The following is a 26,368-nucleotide window of genomic DNA, read 5'->3' as shown; positions in this document are numbered from 1 at the left end:
GAAAGGCTGGTTGGTATAGTTACTTGCACCTGCTGCAGAGCCATAGACCAATGGGCCATATAAATGAATGGGAAACATAAATGAACGGGATGAATAATATTTATTTTATTCGTGGAACCCCTCTATTTGTTTCATGGCCCCCAAGTGAAATGAAAAGAGACCTATTCTTTATGTTGTGCCCATTTATTTCAACTGAACGTACATCCCTAGTTTTTATTCTATGCAGTGCATTCACAAGTTTGGTGCTGCAAAGCCATTCAAAGTGTCCCCAATTGATAATGTAAAGTTCACACTGTAAGAACATATCCTGCAATATATTTTCCCATTAAAGTGTTGCTTCTATAACAAGGGTAGAAAGAATGAGTGTCAGCTGTCACTGATCTGACACCAGATGGGTCAAGTGCTTTCTACATGCCGTGCTTACCTACATGTCTTGCTGCATCATATACTTTTGTACAGAACAGAAGAAGAATGCTTTCTCTCATAAGTGATTTTGCCCAGGCTGGATCCTGGCAAGAATCGTATATACAGTATGAAGAGAGATTCCACCCCTGCCATGAGGATATGATTACTGGTAATGTTCGATATAGAGTCCTGCAGGGTAGGTGATTCCCCTATGTGAGGAAGATGAGGTTTCCAATGTCCTCTATTCTTGCTGTCCTGTTTGCTAGGCTGACTACCATTTTAACATCACACTAAGGTGCCAACACCATTTTATTTGTCACGCTATGGCACTGGCCACAAGTACCATTGCCACTAGACTTCAGTGGGGCAGAAGGTGGTTCACGGGGGTGAAGGGAAATGGAGGTCTGGTTAGAGGGCCTAAAGGTAGTTCTGGTGTTCCCTAGAGGGATTTTTATTTTTTTATACATTTAAAATGAAACAGAAGTAAACCAATTAAATTTTTTTGGTTTCGGGGGAGTGGAGGACAGGACCTATGTGTTTGGAGGACCTCAAAGCCTGCTGTTGCCTCTGAGTGTTGAGAGAGAGAAAAATCTCACTACTAACGAGGGAGAGAGGGAGGCCTGGCACCGGAGACAGCCCCCGTGTGACATCATCAGCAGGAGCCCCGGGACAGCTTAAAAGTAAGGGCCCTGTGGTGCGCAGGTCGGGGAGTGGAGGACAGGACCTGTGTGTTTGGAGGACCTCGAAGCTTGCTGTTGCCTCTGAGTGCTGAGAGAGAGAGAGATCTCGCTGCTAACGAGGGAGAGAGGCCTGGCACTGGAGATGGCCCCCATGGGACATCATCATCAGCATTTGACAAAGTCCCTCATGAGTGACTTCTTAGGAAATTAAAAAGTCTTGGGATAGGGGCAGTGTCCTACTGTGGATTGTGAACTGGTTAAAAGATAGAAAACAGTGAGTAGGGCTAAATGATAAATTTTCCTAATGGAGAAGTGAATAGTCGACTGCCCCAGGGATCTATTTCGGGACCACTGCTTTTTAATATATTTATAAAATACCTTGAAATGGGAAAAATGAGTGATGCAATCAAATTTGCAGATGACACAAAGTTATTCAAAGTTGTTATTGTGTCCGTCAGTCTCAGATGGCTTCGACCTCTGTGCCTCACCTTTCTTCCTTCTCTCTCCTCAAGACTTGGGAAGCTGGCTGCCACCGCGTCTATATGCCACTCTCACTGGCGTCCCCAGCTCGGCAATGGCGATGGCGTTCACCATGTTTTCCTAAGGGCTTCCTAGGGTGCGCGCTGCACACCACCCACGTCTATATCCACGTCATGGCGGGAACCTCGGGGGCGTCCCCTCCGAGTGACATCATCTCATCCTGGTATTTAGCCTGCCCTTCATTTGCTAACAAACTGAGTTAGTAAGGATTGGAATGCTCCAGTCTAAGCTGCTCTGCCGCTTCCCAGCAGCCACTGGAAGCTCTCTCTCTCTATCCTTCAGGGTAATTCATCGCTAACCTGGGTACCCGCTCCTTGGGGGACCCTTCTTTTCTCTTTCAGGTAACTATCTGGGAAACCGGGTACTCGCTCCTCGAGGGCCTGCGTTCCTTACTCTGGTGCCTGCATCTGATCTGCTTCTGCCTGCCAGGATCTTCTTCAATACAGTCAATTGCTCAGTGAGTACTAACACTCTCAGTCTGTCTCACCTTCAGCTTCAGCACTTGGAGTCTACATCCGGGTCCTGCCTTTCATCTACCAAGTGTGGGACTGGTCTCCTCTGCCGCGGACCCCTGGACTGCTTCTACTGAGTACCTTCACTGCTGACCAACCCGGGCAGTACCATCAAGCTGTATAATAAATACAAATTCTCTGTGTCTGCGTGTATAGATTCTAGCCTAGTACTGCGGTTCATCACGGGGCTCCTCTCCATGGGAGTGGCCATCATCGCAGTACCCAAGAATCCATTTCAACACCTCAAAATGATAACAGATTGCTAACTCCATGGATTTGGCTCAGCTCACCGCCTTACAGGCCATTTCGGGCCTGGCCCAGCGAATCTCCGAACAACAGAATTCTCTGGACAACTTGACTGTTGCCTTCAATCAATTACACGCACAGATGAATACATCGACAACCACAGGTAAAGAAGCTACATGCCAGAAGTGACAGTCAAGTCTACAGTGCCTATAACTGCTCCGACACGCTTCTCAAGTGAAGCTTGGAAATGTAGAGGATTTATTAATCAAGTTGCATGCACTTCTCTCTGCAACCTAATCATTTTCCTACAGCGTATGCCAAGATCACCTATATTCTTTCGTATCTGGATGGAAGAGTGCTGGCGTGGGCCTCACCACTGTGGGAGCGCAATGACCCTATCCTGAATGATCTTGCCGGGTTTCTTGAACTGTATAAGTCAGTCTTTGATGACCCTGCCCGGTACCCGACAGCAGGATCAACTTTGGTTCATCTACAACAAGGTAATAAACCTTTACCAGACTTCACCATAGAATTCAAGACGCTGGCTTCTGAATTACACTGGGACCCGAGGTTCCTGAAAACCCTATTTTTTGAAGGCCTGAACTCCCGGTTGAAAGATGAACTGGTGACTCGTGAGATGCCTGAGACCTTAGCGGAACTGATGAACTTGGCAGCAAGGATTGAACGCCGAATTCGTGACAAGGTCCTAGAGGTCAAGAGTTCTAGAAGACCACTTCAGGGAGAGACTCATGTCAAGTCTATACCCAGGCCTTCACACCCAGGGCCTGTAGCTGGCGAAGAAGAACCAATGCAATTAGGCCGCAGTCATTCGACTTCTAAAGAGAGACGATTTCGAAAGAGGTTAGGACTATGCATGTATTGTGGACAAGCTGGCCATGCTGTACAAACATTCCCGATATGTCCGGGAAACTGGCAGACCTAAGTCCTGTGGGAGGACTCTTCTTAGGTCTAACTGCAGCCTTTCCTGCACTCTCTCTTCCAGTATCTTTAATCTGCGGGCCGTTGGAATACCAGACCCTTGCCTTAGTGGACTCTGGGGCAGGGGGAAATTTCATTTTGAAACGTCTAGTGGAACATTTGCGTATCCCTACCACTACTATGATGCCTCCATTACTTTTGTCCTCTATTCACCTTACCGGGTGAAGTTCCCCTGCTGACAGCCAGTGAGCTTATGCACTGGTGCTCTTCATACTGAGACTATTTCCTTCTTTGTGCTAGAGAAGGCCATGCACCCCTTGGTACTTGGGTTACCGTGGCTGCAGAAACACATGGCACAATTCAACTGGGCCACCTTGGAGCTTTCACATTGGGGTCCTTATTGTCATGGCAAATGCTTGATGGAAGTCTCTCCAATACCCTGCATGCCAACTATCCCCGGGCCCGCCCCAAATGCCGCGTCCCGCCCCGAAAACGCCGCGCCGATCGGCCCCGCCCCTGACACGCCCCCTCGGAAAACCCCGGGACTTACGCGAGTCCCGGGGCTCTGCGCGCGCCGGTAGGCCTATTGAACATAGGCGCACCGGCGCGCAGGGCCCTGCTCGCGTATATCCGGGCGGATTTACGCGAGCAGGGCTCTTAAAATCCGCCCCTATATTTCAGTTTCTCTACAGTTCAGCCTCCAGGGATCGCTGTTCCAGTATCTGAGGGACTACAGCCCAGCCGGGCATTCCAGCTCACTACTGCCACCTCTGGTGGTTCAGTATACTGTCTAATAAAAGAACTAGTGTGTGTCTGTCTCCTAACTCTGAGTCTGACCGGTGGTCCCTCTCGGGATCTTTCCCTGGGGGTGTGGTCATTTGCCACTGGTCCAAGGATCCACCCACAACTCTCCTAAATAGTGACAGAATTACTCTTCTTTGACTGTGCCGTTAACATCTATGACTAAGAAAGGAGCCAACATTGCCAATTGGTCTACGGAAGCTGTGACCACATTCCAGAAGTTAAAAGATGCCTTCTCAAGCAAACCATATCTCCTCCATCCGGACCCTACACGACCCTTCATTGTGGAAGTCGATGCCTCTGATGTAGGCGTAGGGGCCGTGCTAAGCCAGACCAGTGATTCAAAGATCTTGCATCCCTGTTCATTCTTTTTCCGATGCTTCTCACCAGTGGAGAAGAACTACGGCATTGGGGATAAAGAACTGTTGGCAATAAAAATGGCATTTGAAGAATGGCGCCCCTGGCTTGAAGGTGCACAACATCAGATCACTGTTTACACTGATCATAAAAATCTGGAGTATCTCCGTCACGCCCAACGCCTTAACCATAGACAGGCGAGGGGGTCCCTGTTCTTCAACAGATTCAATTTCTGCTGAAATATCGCCCTGATGACAAGAATGTTAGAGCAGACGCATTATCTCGCTCTTTTCTCTCAGAGGACGTACTTGATGAACCCCAGCATATCATCGACCCAAAGAGAGTGATTCTCACAGCTACACATCCAGTACCCTGGGGCAAGACCATTGTACCCCACAACCTAAGAAAGAAATTGCTAACATGGGCTCATGATTCAAGATTGGCTGGATACCCTGGTCAATGGAGAACACTGGCTAAGCTACAAAAGTACTATTGGTGGCCCACCATGAAGGAAGATACTCATGCGTACAAAGCCTCCTGTTCCAATTGTGCCAGACAGAAACCTCCACCCGGACATCCTTGGGGCCTGCTTCAACCCTTGCCAGCACCAGACGAGCCCTGGACTCACATTGCAACAGACTTTGTGGTAGACCTGCCATTTTCTGGAGGTAACAATACCATTTGGGTTACAGTAGATCAATTCTCGAAGATGGCTCACTTCATGGCTCTCCCTGGATTGCCTTCAGCCATGGAACTTGCTAAGTTATTCATCAGTCACATCTTTCGCTTGCATGGCATGCCTAAGCACATTGTGTCTAACAGGGGAGCTCAATTTACAGCCAAGTACGGGAAAGCCTTGTGTAAGAAATTCGTCATCACTCTTGATTTCACCTCTGCATACCATCCTCAGTCGAATGGCCAAACTGAGAGAATGAATAGAACTCTCAAACAGTTCCTCTGTGCCTATGTAGGTTCACAACAGAATGACTGGGCTGAACTGTTGCCCTGGGCTGAATTTGCCATCAATTCCCATCCAGCATCATCTACTGGATCTACACAATTTGAAGTGGTCTACGGACGACAAACTTTACCACCTTTACCACTTCCACTTTCAGTGTTGTCCCTGGCAGCTCAATCTACTGCCAAAGATATACAGCAGCTCTGGAGAAAGACTAAAGAGATGCTCCAAAAAGCAGGACAAAGAGCAAAGAAAGGCCATGATGCTCACCGAAGTAAGGCTCCTGAATTCCAGCCTGGTGATAAAGTTTGGCTGTCTACCAAACATCTGAAACTTAAGCTTCTATCTGTTAGATTTGTTCCATGCTTTGTCGGACCCTTCCCCATTCTCCGACGTATAGGCTCACTGACCTATAGTCTGAAACTACCTCCAGCTATGAAGGTCCATAATGCATTCCATGTTTCGCTGCTGAAACTGCTTGTCCTGAGCGAGTTGTACACCAAGACACCTGAACCTACTCCTGTTAATGCAGAAGAAGACATCGAGTATAAGGTTGATGCCATCCTTGATGTAAGAAAAAGAAGCAGAGTTTGGGAATACCTCCTGTCATGGGAGGGATACGGACCAGGAGAAAACTCTTGGGAACCATTGACTAATATGGACAAAGAGATGCTTCGACAATTGCATCGATCGCATCCTCAAAAACCAAGACCAGGGAGGGGTCTGGAGGGGGCCCTTTGAAGGGGGGTACTGTTGCATCCGTCGGTCTCAGACAGCTTCAACCTCTGCCCCTCACCTTCCTTCTTAAGCCTTGGGAAGCTGGCTGCCACCGCATCTACATGCCGCTCTCACCGGCATCCCCGGCTCAGCAATGGTGATGGCGTTCGCCATGCTTTTCCTAGGGTGCATGTGCGCATGCCACCCACATCTTTATCCACGTCATGGCGAGAACCTCGGGGGCATCCCCTCCGAGTGACGTCATCTCATCCTGGTATTCAGTCTGCCCTTCATTTGCTAACAAACTGAGTTAGCAAGGATTGGAATGCTCCGGTCTAAGCTGCTCTGCCGCTTCCCAGCAGCCGCTGGAAGCTCTCTCTCTGCCCTTCGGGGTAATTCATCGCTAACCTGGGTACTCGCTCCTCGAGGGCCCTTCTTCTCTCTTTCATGTACCTATCTGGGAAACCGGGTACTCGCTCCTCGAGGGCCTGCGTTCCTTACTCTGGTGACTGCATCTGATCTGCTTCTTCCTACCAGGATCTTTTTCAATACAGTCAACTGCTCAGTGAGTACTAACACTCTCAGTCTGTCTCATCTTCAGCTTCAGCATTTGGAGTCTACATCTGGGTCCTGCCTTTCATCTACCAAGTGTGGGACTGCCGAGGACCCCTGGACTGCTTCTACTGAGTACCTTCACTGCTGTCCAACCCGGGCAGTACCATCAAGCTGTATAATAAATACAAATTCTCTGTGTCTGTGTGTATAGAGTCTAGCCTAGTACTGCGGTTCCTCATGGGGCTCCTCCCCGTGGGAGTGGCCATCACTGCAGTACCCAAGAATCCACTTCAACACCTCAAAATGATAACAGTTGTTAAATCACAAGAGGACTGTAAAAAATTGCAAGAGGGCCTTGCAAAACTGGGAGACTGGGCATGCAAATGGAAAATGAAATTTAATGTGGACAAGTGCAAAGTGATGTACTTAGGGAAGAATAGCCGAAGTTTAAGATACACAATGCACAGTTCAACATTAGGAGTCACTATTCAAGAAAAGGATCTAGGCGTCATTGTTGAGAATACATTGAAATCTTCTGCACAGTTTGCAGCAGCAGCCAAAAAGCAAATAGAATACTAGGAATTTAGAATAAAACAAAGAATATTGTAATGCCTCTGTATCGCTCCATGTTGCATCTGCACCTTGAAATTTGTGTGCAGTTCTGGTCACCACACCTCAAAAAAGATATAGCAGAATTAGAAAAGGTACAGAGAAGGACAACCAAAATGATAAAGGGGATGGAACGATTCTCTAGAGATGTGATTCGACTGAACCTTTTGGTTCGGCCTTTGTTATTGGCCCACAACAGGAAATTTCGTTTTCCCGCGGTTCGGGCCGATTTTATTTCGGCTGCCCCCGAAACGAAAGCCGAAACCCACCCCAACCCTTCAAATTTAATTAATTACAACCCCCCCCCCAAAAAAAAAACTTGCCGAAAGTCCCTGTTGATCCAGCAGGGATCCCGGGAGTGATCTCCCGCTCTTGGGCTGTCGGTTGCCAATAATCAAAATGGCGCCGATGGCCCTTTGCCCTTACCATGTGACAGGAGCTATTGGTGCCATTGGCCAACTTCTGTCACATGGTAGGAGCAATGGACGGCCGGTGCCATCTTAAAAAATGTCACGGGCCATCCATTACTCTTACCATGTGACAGGGGCCGCCGACCAATGGCACTGATAGCCCCTGTCAAATGTTAAGGGCAAAGGGCCATCGGCGCCATTTTGATTAGTGGCAGCTGACAGCCTGAGAGGGGGAGATCACTCCCGGGACCCAACTGAACCACCAGGGACTTTTTGTAAGTTTTTTGGGGGGGTTGGGGCAAGTCTTGGGGGGTTGCAATTAATTAAATTTGAAGGGTTGGGGTGGGTTTGGGTTTGTTTTTTTTTAATGTGCACTTTCTCCCCCCTAAAAAGCAATAAGAAAACCATATGAAATTTTGTGGGTTTTCCTATCATTTTGTCGCTCCCTGAAACGCAACGAAATAGGAAATATCATCTTTATTTCCTATTTTGTTGCAAACAAATGCACATCTCTATGATTCCCCTATGAGGAAAGGCTAAAGACGTTTGAGCTCTTCAGCCTGGAAAAAAGACAGCTGAGGGGAGATATGATAGAGGTCTATAAAATAATGAAGGGAATGGAACGAGTAATTGTCAATTTATTGTTTCCTCTTTCAAAGAGTTCAAAGACTAGGGGACACACAATGAAGTTACTAGGGAATACATTTAAAACTATTAAGAGAAAATTATTTTTTACTCAAATCATAATTAAACTCTGGAATACATTGCCAGAGGACGTGGTGAAAGCTGTTGGTGTAGCTGTATTTAAAAAAAGATTTGGAGAAGTTTCTGGAGGAAAAGTCCATAAACCATTATTAAGGTGGAGTTGCAGAAATCCCTGGGATAAGCAGCATGGAATCTATCTAACCTTTGGGATCCTGCCAGGTACTTATGACCTGGATTGGCCACTGTTGGAAACAGGATACTGGGTTTGATGGACCTTCAGTCTGACACAATACGTAAAATCTTATGCACTGATGAGAATACTCCTTGCACTTCCTCCTCTCGATTCCAGATGTTGCTGACATTATGAGAGCTAATGAGCTCTAGGCAATTTATAATGAGGCAAATAATACATTCCTTGCCTCAGGGTGGGCGTTGAATAAAGTTCTTCATTATTAGTCTATTTGGCCCATTCAGGCTCCAGAGAAGCATCTTTCTAAACTCAGAATTGCATATATTTACCCAATTCGTACCACAGCTTTTTTTGCAGTTTAAAATAGGTGAATTGACCGCACTGAAAGCACTTCTGATTCAAGTCTGAGGGACTCTATTAGAATGCATAGAATGTGAATCTAAAAGTCTTTAAATTTGTTATACTGTGTTAATTATTTTTGCTACATTTTAAAAAAAACCTTCTAGCTAGAAGCAATGTTAATTAGAAGTCCTAGAAATCTACAGTTAAGATCAAACATAAGGTCTGAGGTCCCTCCTTGACTTTTTATTAGAGTTTAAAGATCTGTATGATATTTTCAGTCATGTAGATCTTGACCACATCAGGAGGATTAAATATCCAGTAAAGAAAATAAAACACAATAAATGTTATTTAACCTTCTAATTCTTCAAGAAAATGTGAGATCCTATGTACCAAATGGCGCTTTACACATTAAAGCCTAAAGCAGTATGGATTATTTGTAATAGTGCACATACTATTTTGAGTTTTAGAGCTCAAAGTGCCATTCAAAACATTTTATCCCTTTGCAGTGTATAAAACTTTGAGCATAGTTTTCCACATGCAAAATTGTATTCAAATCAATCAACAGTGAACTAATGCAATGAAAAGTTATATATTGAAGTTCAAGAATTAATTACCACGTGAGTAAACTATGTGTGAAATTGGCTTTGCAGAACTTTTCTACAAAAAAAATAACTATTTTTCTACAGGACTCATTTGTATTCATAGAAAAATATCAAAGGGCTGATATTCAGCACCACTTGAATTTAGCACCACTTAGCCGGATAAGTGGTGACTTATCCAGCTAAATGGTGGCGTTTAAATACTCGGTTACAATCAGCAGCTGCCAAGTAGTTATCTGGTTAAGTGGTGGGCAAGACAGGGCTTAATAGGGAGAAGCTACTAGTCTTTGCTAACTCTAAAATTATCTGGTTATATTTAGTGATGCTACTGTGCTGCTGAATATCCCAGCTGAGTTAGCCAGATAAGTTTATCCTGCTAACATAGGCCTAGACTCATCAAAATGTGATAAATTTCACCTGAATAAAACCTGTGATAAGGAAAAGGGGTGTGGCTATGATAATTTGAGAGTTACCACACCATTTAGAAAGTCTACGGCACAATAGTTGTACTTTGCAAGTTGTGAAGGAGAGCAAAAAAGAGATAGAGAGAGAGGGAGAGACCCTTATTTTAATAAGGGTTACATAGTAGTCAACTCTTTATACCACTATAGGAGGGCCAGCTAGTAACTCGAGGTGAAGTTTTGGTGGTGGTCTAGGGTTTTTGGGCTAGTTTTACATGCACAGTGAGATGTACAAACAGCACAGTACACATCAGTGAAGATTTGATATGATTTGGAGTGAGGAAAGTCACACAAAGATGAGATTTCTACAGTGTTCTCTCATCCTAGCTTGATGAACTCTCTATCTACCAGGGTACTATCAACTAGGATGAGAGAACATTGTAGAAATCTCATCTTTGTGTGACTTTCCTCACTCCAAATCATGTCAAATATTCACTGATGTGTACTGTGCTGTTCATACGTCTCAATGTGCATGTAAAACTGGCCTCAAAACCCTAGACCATCACCAAACCTCACCTCGAGTTACTAACTGGCCCTCCTATAGTGGTATAAAGAGTTGACTACTAGGTGTGTTGGCCCAGAGGCTCTTTCTTTCTCTCTCTCTCTACTCTACTCAACTCTGCACTCTCTCTCTCCTGCCCCTTGAATAAATTTAAAAAATTTACATGCATTATGGCGTTATCACAGGTATTAGGGCCATAACAAATTTTGATGAATGACCCTGATAGCTAGCTGGCTAGCTTTTAAATATCAACCCCTAAGTGAAAATCATGGAGGGTTCTAGCTAACAGTCACAGCTGTCAATCAAGTGGATCCAAAAAAATGTTTTAAAATTGCTATCTTGTGCAGTCATGCATCCAAAGTTGTAGATTTGAAGTGGTATCCTATAAAGAGGTCTGCAGTCATACAACTGAGTGCCAATGTTGCAGCACAATTATAATTGCTGACCTCTTTAAAGGACAACATTACAAATCTGCAACTTTGGATGCCCAGCTGCACAAGACAGAGACCAGTCAACAAAAAATGTTTTTGTGGACCTACTTGTTCGGCAGTTTTTCCATCACAGGTCACTTCTGATTTGTTCAACCTTCACTTACAGATACAGCGCAGTAGCAAAGATGTGCAAACTGAAAATAGAGATTCTGCAGCAGCTGTAGGGAAACAGGCTCTTCATTAAATCAGTCCTGCTGCTTCTGTTTGTATTTCTTTGTTGTTGTGCCTTTGCTGTAAATAAAATGTCTATGATGATCAAAGTCCCAGTGTACCAACCCAGGTAGCATCCTCTTAGCAGGCAAATCTTCTTTTTCTCCCAAGATTAAACTTGATCATTTTTTTTGGAGTGAGTTCCCATAATTCAAAACCCTGTGGCATTTTAATGAAGGATGATGAGTTTAGGGCTCCACTTAGTTTGACAGCATTCATTAAATCTAGTTTTATATAAATATGTAACTTAATAGTGCCTTCAGGTCTTTACAAATTGGTTTCTTAGGCAATAAGTGTTATCTTGGCAAGTAAATTAGTTTTGTTGTGTTTGAGTGGCAAAAATCCATGAAAGAATGTGACCCTACAAACAGTTATAATCAGGCCGCCAAGCCTGCTTTGCACAGGTTATTTTCTCCTGGTCTCACTACCTAATACATTTTATCCCCACCTCACAATGATAGTGTATCGATTAGAGATGTGAATCATGTGCCCGATCGTTTTAACGATCAGGTTCGAATGGAGGGAGAAAAAAATCGAATCGTTAGAGATGTGAATTGGAATCGGTTCCAATTCCAATTCACATCATTAATTTTTTAGTGAGGCCTGAGCAGATAAAAAAAACCCCACCCCCGACCCTTTACAAATGACCCCTTTGCTCTCCCACCCTCCCGAACCCCCCCCAAAATGTTAAATTACCTGGTGGTCCAGTGGGGGGGGGGGGGAGGGGTCCCGGTGCGATCTCCCGCTCTCGGGCCATCGGCGCCATTTTGGCTACCACTGATAAAAATGGCGCCGATGGCCCAATAAAAAAAACCCACCCGACCCTTTACAAATTACCCCTTTGCTTCTCCCACCCTCCCAACCCCCCCAAAAACCTTTTACATGTACCTGGTGGTCTAGCGGGGGGTCCGAGAGCCATCCCTTCAATCATACTCTCGGTGCCGGTGCTGGACTAGTTCACAGGGAGCGACCGTCGCTCCCTGTGACATAGTGAGGGCAAAAGCGATCGGCGCCATTTTGAAACCAGTCCAGCACTGACACCGAGGGTACGATTGAAGGGATGGCTCTCGGACCCCCCGCTAGACCACCAGGTACATGTATAAGGTTTTTTGGGGGGTGGGGAGGGTGGGAGAAGCAAAAGGGTAATTTGTAAAGGGTCGGGGTGGGGTTTTTTTATCGGGCCATCGGCACCATTTTTATCAGTGGTAGCCAAAATGCCGCTGATGGCCCGAGAGCGGGAGATCGCGCTGGGACCCCTCCACTGGACCACCAAGTAATTTAACATTTTGGGGGGGGTTCGGGAGGGTGGGGGAGGGTAAAGGATTGGTTTTAAAGGGTTGGGGTGGGTTGTTTTGTTATGCCGGTTTTCCCGCCCTCCCCCCAAATAATTCCCGTACTTGATTTAACGATTTTTCACGATAAATCGAGGGAATTCCTATTGTATTGAGTCCCTTACCGATTAATGACGATTTTAAAATTATCGGACGATAATTTAAATCGTTAAAAAATGATTCACATCCCTAGTATCAATCATTCCAGTCAGGAGAGAGTTCATGAAAATATTCTACCTTCAGAAGGGACTCTTTCATTTTGTTTCAAAAAGAAGAAAACCGGCAAAAGTACAGTAACGTTGATGATCTCCGTGTAGTGCGCCAGATCCCATGCGGAGCCAAACTTCATCATCTTTTGAGAGTTTCAGTACAGCGCTGTTTCCCGAAGTGTCTTGCTTTCCTTTCGCTTCGTAGCTGCAATTCAATAGCACGCAAAGAGCTAAGCTTTTCTTTGACAGTGGTGCTTTCTAGATGAAAATAAAGAACTTTAAAGATCTTGCCTGGGGGTTTACATTGCAATGGCAACTTTAACTCCAGCAACCTGACTGGCTAGTGTTTAGCATGCAATTGTATGCAGCGCAATAGCAGGAATATTGCACCTCGGACCTCCTTTTCTCAAGGTCAGGTCCATTGCAGAATTACCCATTTTAAAATACGTAAGCATAGCACAGGCAGAGAAACGTTGCCTGAAAGTGTATTAATGAAAGCAGCGCAACTTTATAATGCCAACAAAGCAATCCTAGCAGTGTGATGGGGTTTCACAATTACCTTTATCAGCTCTTTTAAGCCACTTTACTTTTAACCACATAATTTACAAGATATCTGTGGCATGTGACTGTCATGCATTAATGTTAAGACAAACCATCAGTTTGCTCATTACAGTCATTGAACTTACCTGTACAGGCTTATAATTGTGTTCCCATTGTGCATTAAGTACACAAAAACATCATCCACATCTTCATGCTTTAGCATGCTGAACGTGAAGAAATATACCCCTGGAAGGTGCAATGTACATCAGTTAATTACATACAGTAACTTAAACAGATTCTGGTGTGTTGCAAATAACATTTCACATTTAGAACCAATAAGTATACAGCAAGATGGGGCCAACTGAAGCAGAGACGGAATGCCATATATTACAATCATCTTAATCTGCATTCTTATAATCTATCACTTGATGAATGAAGTTATAGTATTCCCATGTGGCACAATATAATTGGACTGCATACCTCCTAATTGTGAAAAACATTATCAATAAAATAGACCAGGCCATGTTTCCAGACAAAACCAATTACTACTTTATGCAGCAATTTAAAAAGTCAGCGATGTTGGAATGCTCTCCAAGAGAGCATAGCACTGAAAAAGTATGCTACACCTGGAAATGAAATGAAGTTTCATGCATGATTCTGGAAATTGTTTCGAGTGCTGCGCAGCCGGCTGCCCTTTAAACCCCTTGCACAATCTTAGAAGGAAAGCACGGGGAAATTAAGTACTTCCCAGCAGGCACCACAGGAGGCTGCATCATCAAGGCAAGAGCGCTAGCATGCATCTGATCATGTTATATTTTAAACTAAATGCTCATCCACATTTTGAGGCAGCATGTTGCTGATTTTTTTCTGTTGCTCTAGTGAGAACACAAATTTTAGAGACTGAAATGCTGCCATCTAAGATCTACTACCATAGGTTAAAATCAAATTTTACAAAGGATACAATTTTAAAATATTTTAATTCTTTAGAGGCACATATTCAAAAGCATTTAGCCAGCTAACTCAGAGGTTAGTCAGCTAAATGAATATTTGGGCAGTTATCTGGCTAAATTCTAACTGGTTAATAAGGTAACTGGCTATATTATGAAAGAGAGAGAGAGAGAGAAAACCTCTGTATAAAGGCAGTCTGACACTCTCTAGATAAGCACTATGTAGAGGGACACTTTGAATCGGGGCGAGTTTTGGAAGGTGGGAGGGTTGGGGGGGGTGGTGTTACAGAAATATTCTGAGGTATTCATAGTAAAATTGACATCACTAAAGATTTGTATTCATTATAATGGATGAAAAGTATAAGAGTTAGCCGATAACAAAGTCGGCTAAGTCTAGTCAGGCCAAAAAGTTGCCCTAAAGATAGCCGGATATTTTCAATAGCACGATTTCACTATTGAATATACTCCTTTGCTAGCTGGACTGTGTCTGAATTTGGACCTCTTAGGGTTTCAGTTTAGCACTGTGGTGAAACAGGACTCTTATTATTTATAATTTTTATTGATTTTCACATTGCATTAACAACACAATAATACAAGAAAAGAAAATATACATATCAATATAATAATTCGTATAATCATAATCATTCGGAAATTAACATCCTTATTAAAGAATCATATTTCTTGTAGAAACAAAACATTTCTATGATTATACATCCATTTATAAGGTAATAGGGAGATCCTTAATTCTTAATTCTAGGCAAGCAAGAAATTACAGATAATAAGGAAAAAAAAAGGAGGTAGATCAGTATATACCTCTATAACCCGTGGGAAGTTCAGGTAGCATTATTTAAGGCAATTCGAGAATCAAGAAAATTACGTAAATCTTGCGGGTCAAAGTACACATATCTTTGAGAATCAATTTTTAATACACATTTACTAGGATAGCGAACAACCATATATGCACCCAGGTTTTTAACTTCCTGGGCCATACGAAGAAATTGTTTTCTACGAGTTTGCGTATCCCTGAATAAGTCAGGATAGATCCAAACTTTCTCACCTAAAGAGGTTTTATCCCTATTTCTCAAGAATATCCTCAAAATAGTGTCTCTATCTGAGGAAAAGACAAATCTAATACAAAGAGTTCCCCGAAACTCAATTTGTTCTTCCGTTGACTGTTCCAGGAAGCCTGTTAGATTTCCCAAATCTTGCGATTGTATCTCCATATCCTGTTGTTTTCCTGCCTTCTTCCCAGTATTTACATAAAAAATCTTTTCAATAGGTGGTATACCTTCCATAGGTAATTGCAGATTTTCCTGTAAGTATTTTTTAAGTTGTTCCAAAGGCGAAATCAACTTTACACAAGGGAAGTTCAATATTCTCAGGTTTTTATACCTGGCCTGGTTCTCCATGTTTTCAATTTTCCTTGTGTTATTCTTATCAGATTTTATTAATCCAGACTGAACTTCCTTTATCTGATCCATTTGTTCTTGTACATTTTCAATTTTTTCTATATGTTGATTAACAACAGGGTCCAATCTTTGTATTTGCAACTGTGTAGAAGAAATCATAGATGACATATTCACTATTTGGGTTTTTAGTTCTAATAAGACTGTCCAGACATTCTCCAGGGTGATATTTTGCACTTGATCCGAGAAAGTAGGTAGAATAATGCTTACCGGAGCTTCTCGGCGGCGTTCATGCCTATCTTCCAAGGCCGCCGCCATTTCTTCCAGCCTCTCCGGCGTTGATGTTTGTGGTGCAGCTTTAGAATCTTTTCCTCCAACCTCACTCGGCCGCAATTGCTGAGGGTCCGCTGCTACCACTGCTTCCGGACCTATCTCCACATTTGTATCCCTCTTTTCCACTCCGTGGGGGCCAGGTGCCGCACACACTTCGGACTGGGCATTCTGACCCGGAAGGAGGGATTGTATGTAGGTCGGAGGCTGGGGAGCCACGGGAGCTCCGGGGCTTAGCGTGGTATTCAAGTCCAAAGCCGCTGAAACTTGCTCCAATCCAGCGGCTATCGCGGACACCTCACCCGGAGAACGAGTGACCGGCGAGAAGAAGCCCTCTATCACAGATTGAGGTAGGGCCGAAATCGGGGTGATCGGAGCCTCCCCTCGAAGTCTCCCTTTTCTTTTTGTGTGAGGCATTTTTCTTAGGAAATGGTTTCAACTCTGGGAGCTCTTCCTCACGCTGCCTCCTAGCTGGACCAAACAGGACTCTTAAATGTGAAACTCCCTTTGAGAACATATTTTTCTAATGATCTTGAGCTGGACAGCAGGTGGCAGCATAATGCAGTGTTCCACAGGTGGCAGCAACTGAAGCTGACAGGGGATGGAGGGGGGGGGGGGGGGGGGGGAGAGGGGGCAGAGTTAATCCCAGAGCCAGAACAAATTGCTGAGGTCGCTCTGCTGCTGTGAGTCCCTTAATCAGGCCCGGTGCAGCCGGGTGTGCAAACCGTACAATTGCACAGGGCAGCAGTGTCAGAATCAAGGAGGGGCTCATGCTACTGCCGTTGGACCCAATCCCATCAGCAGCAGAAGAATCAGAAAGCCCGCGCGGCTGCCAGCAGGCTCCATTCTACTGGCAGCGGAAGAAGCACATCCCACAGCTCCTCCTCAAGTGTTGTATTCTCAGATGAGAATACAGGAAGTGCTAGCACCAGGAGTGTTGAATTACCACAGGGTCAGCGTGCAGGAGATAGTGCAGAACAGCTGCTCTCCCCAACAAAGAAGATTCAGGCTGGCAGCAGCAACAGCAGAGGAGGAATGACCAGTGAATCCGGCCTGCCTTGTCTGCATGTGTTACGCCTGTTGGTCGTAGACGGCTGCGACCTCTCATGCTCACCTCTTTTTTCTCTGCTCCATCAAGTTTGGGAAGAATGGCGGTCTCTGCTAATCCCTGCCGACCTCTCCGGCGTTCCCGGGACAGCATGGGCGCTGCCGACCGCCATCCTGGACCTGGAATTACTTAGGCGCACGTGCAAGGGCCTCTTTTGAAACACGTCATGGCGGGAACCTCAGGGCGTCCCCTCCTGATGTCGTCAACCTGCTAGTATATTTAATCTGACCAGCCCTTGCCTTGAGTTAGCAAGGAGTTCCGTCTTGCTGAATCCACTTCATTCAAGGACTTCCTGTTCCTGACTTTGGTCTTGGCATTTAACGCTCTGAGTACTCGCTCCTCAGGGGCTCCCCTGCGTTCCCGGTTATCCGCTCCTCGGAGGGCCTACCTGCCTGACTGCTATTAGACCTGCTTCTCAGGTCTCTCTCTCTCTCCAGGAACCATCTATTGTGAGTACCTCTACTGACTTCTACTATATGAACTGTATTGAGGATTTCATGTGATGAACCCCGAGCCTCGGGCCACTACCGCCTTTCTTCAGTAGAAGCTATTCAGCCTTCCTGCACTGCAGAGTATTGACATACCAACTACGTGAGCCACTTCCGGGTTCCGGCATGTCTACCAGTTCTTCAACATCTACTGTACAGACATCCTCGGCATACTCCGCTCCACGGGACACTATCGGATCTGTATTCCTGAGGTGCCTACACTCGTCAGAGGGGATCCCCGGCGTACCCAGCTCCACGGATCACTACCGGATCTTCTCATCTGTGGCCTCGCTCTGGGTATTCCCCATTGCTCATGTCTGTACTACTACATCTCTAACTCTGTGGACATTACTTTTTCCTTCCTTCATAATAAAGTCTACTTCTAGCTGTGTCCCTTGCCACTGAGACTACACCTGCTGACGGTGAGACTCACAGGACTCCTCCCTGAGGGTGGAGACAACTCTCATTTCAGCCCAGGGTTCACATTCTTACAAAAACATAACAGCATGTGTATGTGAGTAAATGGGAGGCTTCCTGAGATGTGTGTGTGTGTGTGTGTGTGTGTGTGTGTGTGTGTGAATGGGACCTTGCCTGGGGTGTGTGTGTTGCAATGGGAGCATGTCTGGGTTGTGTGTGTGAGAGTGAATGGAAGGCTGCCTGGGATGGGTGTGTGTGTGTGTGTGTGTGTGTATGAATGGGAGGCTGCCTGGGATGAGTGGGTGTGTGTGAATGGGATGCTGCCTGGGATGGCCATGTGTGTGTGAATGAGAAGCTGCCTGGGATGGGTGCATGTGTGAATGAGAGGCTGCCTGGGATGCATGCATGTGTGTGAACAGGAGCCTTCCTGGGATGGGTGCATGTGTGTGTATGCTTGTGCACATGCATGCTTGGGAGCCTTCTGGGATGGGCAGGGTATGTATATGTGAGAATGGGAGCCTGCTGGCAGTTGGGTGGATGTGAATGGGAGCTTACCTGGGGTTATGTGTGTGAGAAAGAATGGGAACTGCCTGGGTTTTGTGTGTGTGTGTGTGTATGAGAGAGAGAGAGAGAATGGGGCTGCTGCAGGTGGATCCCATCCTGCCAGCAGCTGAAATGAAGATGAGGGCCTGGCGGCGCTGCTGGTAGATCCCAACCAAAGAAGAGATGGAGATGCCTGTGGGTTTGTCTGAGAGGGAGTGTATATGTGAATGAGTCTGTGTGTGCATTTGTGTGTTTGTGTGTATGTGTGTAAATATAAGAAAGAGAGGAGAAAGTTTGTGCACCCCATTCCCACTAATCCACGACAATCTCAGGGGGACTGGAAATCAAAAGTTCCCAGGTATAGAGCGTGTAAATTAAAAAAAAAAACTTTTTAGTTGTATTTTACGGATGTTATTTGATGTGTTTCTTATTTTAAAATATTGTATTGGTGTTTGGGACATTAAAAAAAATTGTATGTGAGTTTTTAATTATTCGATCTTTTATTTGTCACTTGTTTTTGGAATATTATTATTAATAATATGTCTTTACTATTATGATTAAGTATTTATTTTATTTCTTGATTTTATTGTTTGATGTTTGAGGAATGTTGATGGTTCTCGTTTTTATTGTTCCAATGCATAGAGAGTCTGGTTTTATGTGGTTACCAGTTCAGGTTTGTTACTTTATATTTCTACTTTATGGTTGATCTATTCTGTATTTGGTGAGGGTCTATTTATGTTCTGCATGTGTGACTGAGGTGAGGTACTCTCCTAATAGTAAATATATTAGTGTTTTAGGGCTTTTGGAGGGTCAAGCTCACACACAACACATTATAATAGGCCCAATACCATATGAGTTCCAAGTGCGTTTTCTACAGGATTTCTGGTTAGTATCACAGCAGTGCATGGACGCGTGGATAGTAGCAGGCTGGGCATGCTCAGTCTGCTGGTCAAAGCTTCTAGAAACTTTGACAAAAGTTTTCCATGCCAGGCTCAATCGGATGATATCACCCACATGTGAGGACTACCATCCTGCTTGTCCTAGGAGAAGAAAATAGTTTCAGAGGCAGTTTGAGCTTGGTAGCTTTTTGCTAATAAACTGCAGCCAGTCAGTGATCAGTGCCTGAGCTGACCCTGTCTGGATTCTCCCAGCAGACTGAAAAAGGTGCAGTGTTTAGCTCTGCAGGCAGATTCAGTTAAATCAGTGTCTTAGGGGCGGATTTTCAGAGCCCTGCTCGCGTAAATCCGCCCAAAACCGGGCGGATTTACGCGAGCAGGGCCCTGCGCGCCGGGAAGCCTATTTTACATAGGCCTCCCGGCGCGCGCAGAGCCCCAGGACTCGCGTAAGTCCCGGGGTTCTCCGAGGGGGGCGTGTCGGGGGCGGGCCCGGTCGTCGCGGCGTTTCGGGGGCGTGTCGGCAGCGTTTTGGGGGCGGGTACGGGGGCGTGGCTACGGCCCGGGGCGGTCCGGGGGCGTGGCCGCGCCCTCCGTACCCGCCCCCAGGTCGCAGCCCGGCGCGCAGGAGGCCCGCTCGCGCGCGGGGATTTACGCCTCCCTCTGGGAGGCGTAAATCCCCCGACAAAGGTAAGGGGGGGTTTTAGACAGGGCCGGGTGGGTGGGTTAGGTAGGGGAAGGGAGGGGAAGGTGAGGGGAGGGCAAAGGAAAGTTCCCTCCGAGGCCGCTCCGATTTCGGAGCGGCCTTGGAGGGAACGGGGGTAGGCTGCGCGGCTCGGCGCGCGCCGGCTATACAAAATCCATAGCCTTGCGCGCGCCGATCCAGGTTTTTAGCAGATACGCGCGGCTCCGCGCGTATCTACTAAAATCCAGCGTACTTTTGTTTGCGCCTGGAGCGCAAACAAAAGTAGGCTATTCGCGCGCCTTTTAAAATCCGCCCCTTACTGTGAAATTCATTTTCCCTTCCTATTGTAATTCAGTTTTACTTGTGTGCTAGGAAAAGTACATGTACATTTTTACCATGAACATACTTTTTCCCTCTTGAAAAGAAGAGCAGAGTTAAGTCCAGAGAGTGAAAGTATGTGTGGAGATTTCATTTTCAAATATCTACATTGTGGGGTAGATTTTAAAACAATGCGCGTTTGCGTACTTTTGTTGGCGCACCAGTCGCAAACAAAAGTACGCTGGATTTTAGTAGATACGCGCGTAGCCGCGCGTATCTGCTAAAATCCAGGATCGGCGCACGCAAGGCTGCCGATTTTGGGCAGCTGGCGCGCGCCGAGCCGCTCAGCCTGCCTCCGTTCCCTCCGAGGCCGCTCCGAAATCGCTGAAAGCAGGCGTAAATCTGCGCGCGCCAGCGGACTGCTGGCACGCCATCACCCGACCTGGGGGCTGGTCCGGAGGCCTTGACCACGCCCCCGGGCCTTGACCACGCCCCCGGGCCCGCCCCCGAAATGCCGCATCACGCCCCCGAAACGCCGCGTCATTCTTCAACGCCCCTCGACACGCCCCGGCACGCCCCTTTTACGAAGCCCCGGGACTTACGCGCGTCCCGGGGCTCTGCGCGCGCCAGCGGCCTATGCAAAATAGGCGCACCGGCGCGCAAGGGCCCTGCACGCATAAATCCGGCCGGATTTACGCGCGCAGGGCATTTAAAATCCGCCCCAAAGTGTACAAATGTAATCTTGTGTATGACAGCTGCATTTTCAAAGGGAAAACTGTGAGGAGTTTTCCATTTGAAAGTGAGTTTGCAATTCCATAGGTATAAAGTACACCCAGAGGAAAGTATCAAAATTGCCCCCTATGTTTGGTGCTGCTTTCCTATCAATGCTTATCATGTAGCATGATCATGCTACCCCTAACACCCACCAGGGGTTAAACCCATGGCCTTGAGAATCCAAGCAAGCACTGCACACACCTTGCCTGCACTTGCTAATGTGCTTTTATGCTGGCAACCTCCCACCTGCCAATTTTGTTTCTGCTTGCCTCTGAAAAAATACCCTGTTCAGAAGCTACTCCCATAAAGGTAAAATTTTAAAGCAGCGCGCGGGGGCACATGTACTCACATATGCCGGCTCGTGCAAAAGGACCTTGCCATTTTATAACATACACTTGTATATGCATGCATGTTATAAAATTGGCTGACCGTGCATACATGTATGCACAAGTTTATAATGGGCACACGTCCCTAATTTTATTAGGGACGTGTGCCGACTCAATTGGCCATTTTCCCAGTTCACCCAGATAAGGGATAGGACTTCCTAACGCTCCTAGTTAAATAGCCTCCCTATTACCCTGTTAATCCCAACCCTTAAAACCCTGTTCACCTCTTTACTTGTTTTTGTTTTAGGACTTACATGCCATCCATAGCAGAAGTGAATTTACGCAGTAGGGGACCCCAGCGAGCATTTGTGCATGTAAGTCTTTACACGCTGGATTTATTGAGAAATCCAGGAATGCCCATGCCTCACACAGACCATGCCTGTGCCCCGCCCCTTTTTTGAGAAAATTGTTTTGTGTGCATAGAGGGAGATACATGCATACTCAGGCAGCTTTTAAAATCTGCTCAGCATGCACTGGCCAGAGATACTCACATATCTCCCAGTTTTGGTGTGCACAGGGCTTTTAAAATTCACCTGTAAGGGTTTTATGAAGACTCCAAAAACCTGGGATCTCAGAGATCCCAGAAAATACTCACAAGGTGCCCATCCAAAAACATTGGGATCATTCAGTGATTCAATTACCCGGGATAATAAGCCATAATCAAAATGCTAATAAACTGAAAGGTTATTTTTAAAAGGGTGGAACAGTGAACACAAAGGTTTTTAAATAAATAGATGTTTACCAGTATAAAAACCTTTGATTATTTCCCTTGTAATGAGTAGGATTGCCAGTTTAATTAAGTGCACCCCCCTCACTGATGGTACCTTTAATTGTGTTTAATGGTGGGACTGACCCAGTAGCTAAATGGCAAGTGCTGTATACTGCAATGCAGAAGATCTGGGGTCAGTTCTTGGGCCAGGCTTTTATTCACCAGGTTGTCCAGGGCTGGAGTTGCTGTGGAGGCAGCATCCACTGCCCTTTGGGGGGAGAAAGTCTCAGTCATCACTCAACAGCACCATCTCTACTGGCCAGATTTAGGGTCCAAATTGGTCAAGTTCTGAAGAGAGCCACATTTTGTAAGCCCTGGCCAAGGACTGTTGCTGCAATGGCTGAGATAGGCTGAGTTGGGAAAAAACTAACAAAATAAAGGAAAAAAAAACCTAGGTAGTTATGAATGGTACCATAGTTCAATAGAGAACAGTTCTAATTAAGCTGGAAGCCCGATGGAGCAGGAGTAAACTACCAAACCAAAGGAACAAAAAAGTTATGTATTGGGATAAAACTTAGTAAAGAAAATTAAAGATTATCTTGGGGATAGTTACATAACCACAATAGCATCTATTTGAAAAGACAAGTCCCCACCACTTCCATTTCCAAAATTCTAACACATTCACAAATACCCCAATAATTTCTGACCCATGCCAAAACTCACAAATGACATTATAAGAGACTGTGTGTATGTCTTGCATAATTGTTTTGTGACAATGAGGAGGAATAAACATCACCATTGAAGAAAGACTGCAGAAATTCAATGGTCTAACCAGCCTGTTCTCCTGGAGCATCAGGCAGATAGTCCTGTGTTCTGTTTGAATGTATATAAATCCAACACACCACTGAGGGTAATTTTCAAAATCATTTAAAAAAATGTCCTACCTAATATGCAAGTAGACTTATGTACATATGTCATGTTTGCACATCAGTTTAATACAGACTAAGCAGAGGTGTTCCTAGAAGTGGTTAAGGAAAGGTTTGCATTTACGTAAACATGTTTGAAAATTCAAATGTATGTGTTTACAGTTTCCCTACAAATTTATACCTGCTAAATAGCAGGTATAAGTTAAGAACATAAGAACATAAGAAATTGCCATGCTGGGTCAGACCAAGGGTCCATCAAGCCCAGCATGCTGTTTCCAACAGAGGCTGAAACCAGGCCACAAAAACTGGCAATTACCCAAACACTAAGAAGATCCCATGCTACTGATGCAATCAATAGCAGTGGCTATTCCCTAAGTAAAATTGATTAATAGCCATTAATGGACTTCTCCTCCAAGAACCTATCCAAACCTTTTTTGAACCCAGCTACACTAACTGCACTAACCACATCCTCTGGCAACAAATTCCAGAGCTTTTATCCAAAGTGGGTAGCTTTGGTAGGATTATTTTCAAAGTGGACTTATGTGCATAAGTCTGCTTTGAAAATTGGTGTAACTTATGCATCTATTTTCTGGCTAATTTACGCACAATTTATCAAGAACAAATATAAGAACTTAAGATATGCCATACTGGGTCAGACCAAGGGTCCATCAAGCCCAGTATCCAGTTTCCAACAGTGGCCAATCCGTCACAAGTACCTGGCAAGTACCCAAACATTAGACAGATCACAAGCTAGTTGTTGCGCTTGGAGGTGGACCCTTGTCCTGGAGCAGTGGAGAACGGCTCTCTGGTAGGGACCAGGAAGCACCTGCCCCCAGGGGGCAGAGCATAGGAGGAGACAGAGGCTAGGATGAGCTTCACCACTGGAAGCCCGAGGTCCCCCCGGGTGGAGCAGTAGGGACCCGGGTCACTTGGACATAGGTGGGCCTCGCAGGGTCTCCCGGAGAGGTAGCAGAGAAGTGTGCCCATGAACAGGAAGGGAGCGTGGTCGGACTCTAGGCTGTAGGTCTGATGGAGCAAGGAAGACCAGAACAGCGTAGGCGATGAGAAGGCAAGGGAGAGAGCCAGAATCAGGAGATGTGGTCAATGGCAGCCGAGGATCAATCCGAGGATCAATCCGAGGTGTAGTGAACAAGGCAGGGGTCAGGTTCTGGAGGTCAGAAAAGGTCACAAGGCAGGCAGAGGTCAGGATCCAAGCAGCAGACAGAATGGTCAAGGAGCAAGCTGAGGTCAGTACCAGAGAGACTGTCCGAGGATACTACTTGGGGAGAAAGGACAGACAGATGCTGGAACAGAAGGACACTGGAACAGAAGGACATTGAACAAGGCTGGAACAGTAGGATGCTGGACAAGGCTGGAACAGTAGGACGCTGGAACAAGACTGTAACAAGGCTGGAACAAGACTGGAACAAGACTGGATCCGAGGATCAATCCGAGGTGTAGTGAACGAGGCAGGGGTCAGGTTCTGGAGGTCAGAAGAGGTCACAAGGCAGGCAGAGGTCAGGATCCAAGCAGCAGACAGAATGGTCAAGGAGCAAGCTGAGGTCAGTACCAGAGAGACTGTCCGAGGATACTACTTGGGGAGAAAGGACAGACAGATGCTGGAACAGAAGGACGCTGGAACAGAAGGACATTGAACAAGGCTGGAACAGTAGGACGCTGGAACAGTAGGATGCTGGACAAGGCTGGAACAGTAGGACGCTGGAACAAGACTGGAACAAGACTGGAACAAGACTGTTAACACGGAGGCAAATTAGTACACATACAGTGCCAACCCGATTGCCAAGGCAAGGAAGTGCAGGCAGGGACTTCCTTATACTGAACATCAATCAGGGCACACCGCGGAGCTAGGACCCACCCCTGGCCCTACAAGAGGCCGGGAGGTCCACACACGCTAGTGTAGGGGCATGGCTAACGCCACTGGAGATGCCGATCTCCGGCATGAGGCCTGGTGCGCAGTGGAAGGCCCGGCGACCGCCACCGCAGGACGCTGAGGCCTGGAAGAGCTCGCGGCTGCCACTGGGGAGGCCGTCCCATGACCTGCAGAGGAGCCAGCGAAGTGAGCAGGCCCGTGCGCGGGCCAAGCGTGGATAGTGCGCATAACACTAGTATTGCTTATTGATTACTGTTATAGCAGTTTATGGATTTATCCTCTAGGAACTTATCCAAACCTTTTTTAAACTCAATTACATTAACTGCTGTAACCACATCCTCTGGCAATGAATTCCAGAGCTTAACTATGTGCTGAGTGAAAAATAATTTTCTTTGATCTGTTTTAAATTAGCTACTTTCTAACTTCATGGAGTGCTCCCTGGTCTTTCTATTATCTGAGAGAGTAAATAACCGATTTATATTAACTTGTTCAAGTCCTTTCATAATTTTGTAGACTTCTATCATATCCCCCCTCAGTCATCTCTTCTCCAAACTGATTAGCCCTAACTTCTTTAGCCTTTCCTCATAGGGCAGACGTTCCATGTCCCTTATCATTTTGGATGCCCTTCTCTGCACTTTCTCTAGTGCAGCTATATCCTTTTTGAGATGCGGTGACCAGAACTGCACACAGTATTCAAGGTACGGTCTCACCATGGAGCGATACAAATGCATTATGACATCATCCGTTTTATTTTCCATTCCCTTCTTAATAATTTCTAACATTCTGTTTGCTTTTTTGATTGACACATCACACTGGGCTGATGATTTCATTGTATTATCCACTTTGATGCCTAGATCTCTTTCCTGGGTGGTAACTCCTAAGATAGAACCTAACATTGTGTAACTACAGCAAGGGCGGATTTACTAACTACTATCGTAGTTTTATCCTGAACTTTCTAAGCTGGCTGCTCCTCTCATTGCTCTTACTCGTAAGGGGGCAAACATCAAGGCCTGGCCTTTGGAGTCTGAAGAAGCCTTCCAGGCTCTCAAGAAGTCCTTCCTACAGCAACCGTGCCTCCGGCATCCAGATCCCAGATACCCATTTACAGTGGAGGTAGACGCCTCCGCTGAAGGAGTAGGAGCTGTCCTGAGCCATAACAACACATCGGGAACCTCTCATCCCTGTTCCTATTTCTCTAAAAAATTCTCTCCGGCAGAATGCAACTATTCCATTGGCAA

The 26,368-nt window shown here is 45.8% G+C and overlaps 1 protein-coding gene across 2 annotated transcripts in view; it reads right to left on the bottom strand.

The window, feature by feature from the left end:
- The window catches only part of C1QTNF3 (C1q and TNF related 3), a 96,813-nt gene that overhangs the window by 6,203 nt on the left and 64,242 nt on the right, over positions 1 to 26,368 (bottom strand). For both annotated transcript variants that reach the window (XM_029579079.1, XM_029579087.1), the window contains exons 5-6: positions 13,456 to 13,555; positions 12,798 to 12,974 (exon numbers count right to left, since the gene is read on the bottom strand). In XM_029579079.1, coding sequence (XP_029434939.1) covers positions 12,815 to 12,974; positions 13,456 to 13,555 — 260 coding nt within the window. In that variant the 3' untranslated portion in view covers positions 12,798 to 12,814. The remainder of the gene's footprint in view (positions 1 to 12,797; positions 12,975 to 13,455; positions 13,556 to 26,368) is intronic.

This window comes from Rhinatrema bivittatum, chromosome 1 (genome assembly GCF_901001135.1).
Source record: "Rhinatrema bivittatum chromosome 1, aRhiBiv1.1, whole genome shotgun sequence".
Lineage (NCBI taxonomy): Eukaryota > Metazoa > Chordata > Amphibia > Gymnophiona > Rhinatrematidae > Rhinatrema > Rhinatrema bivittatum.
This window is presented reverse-complemented; position numbering and strand designations above follow the sequence as displayed.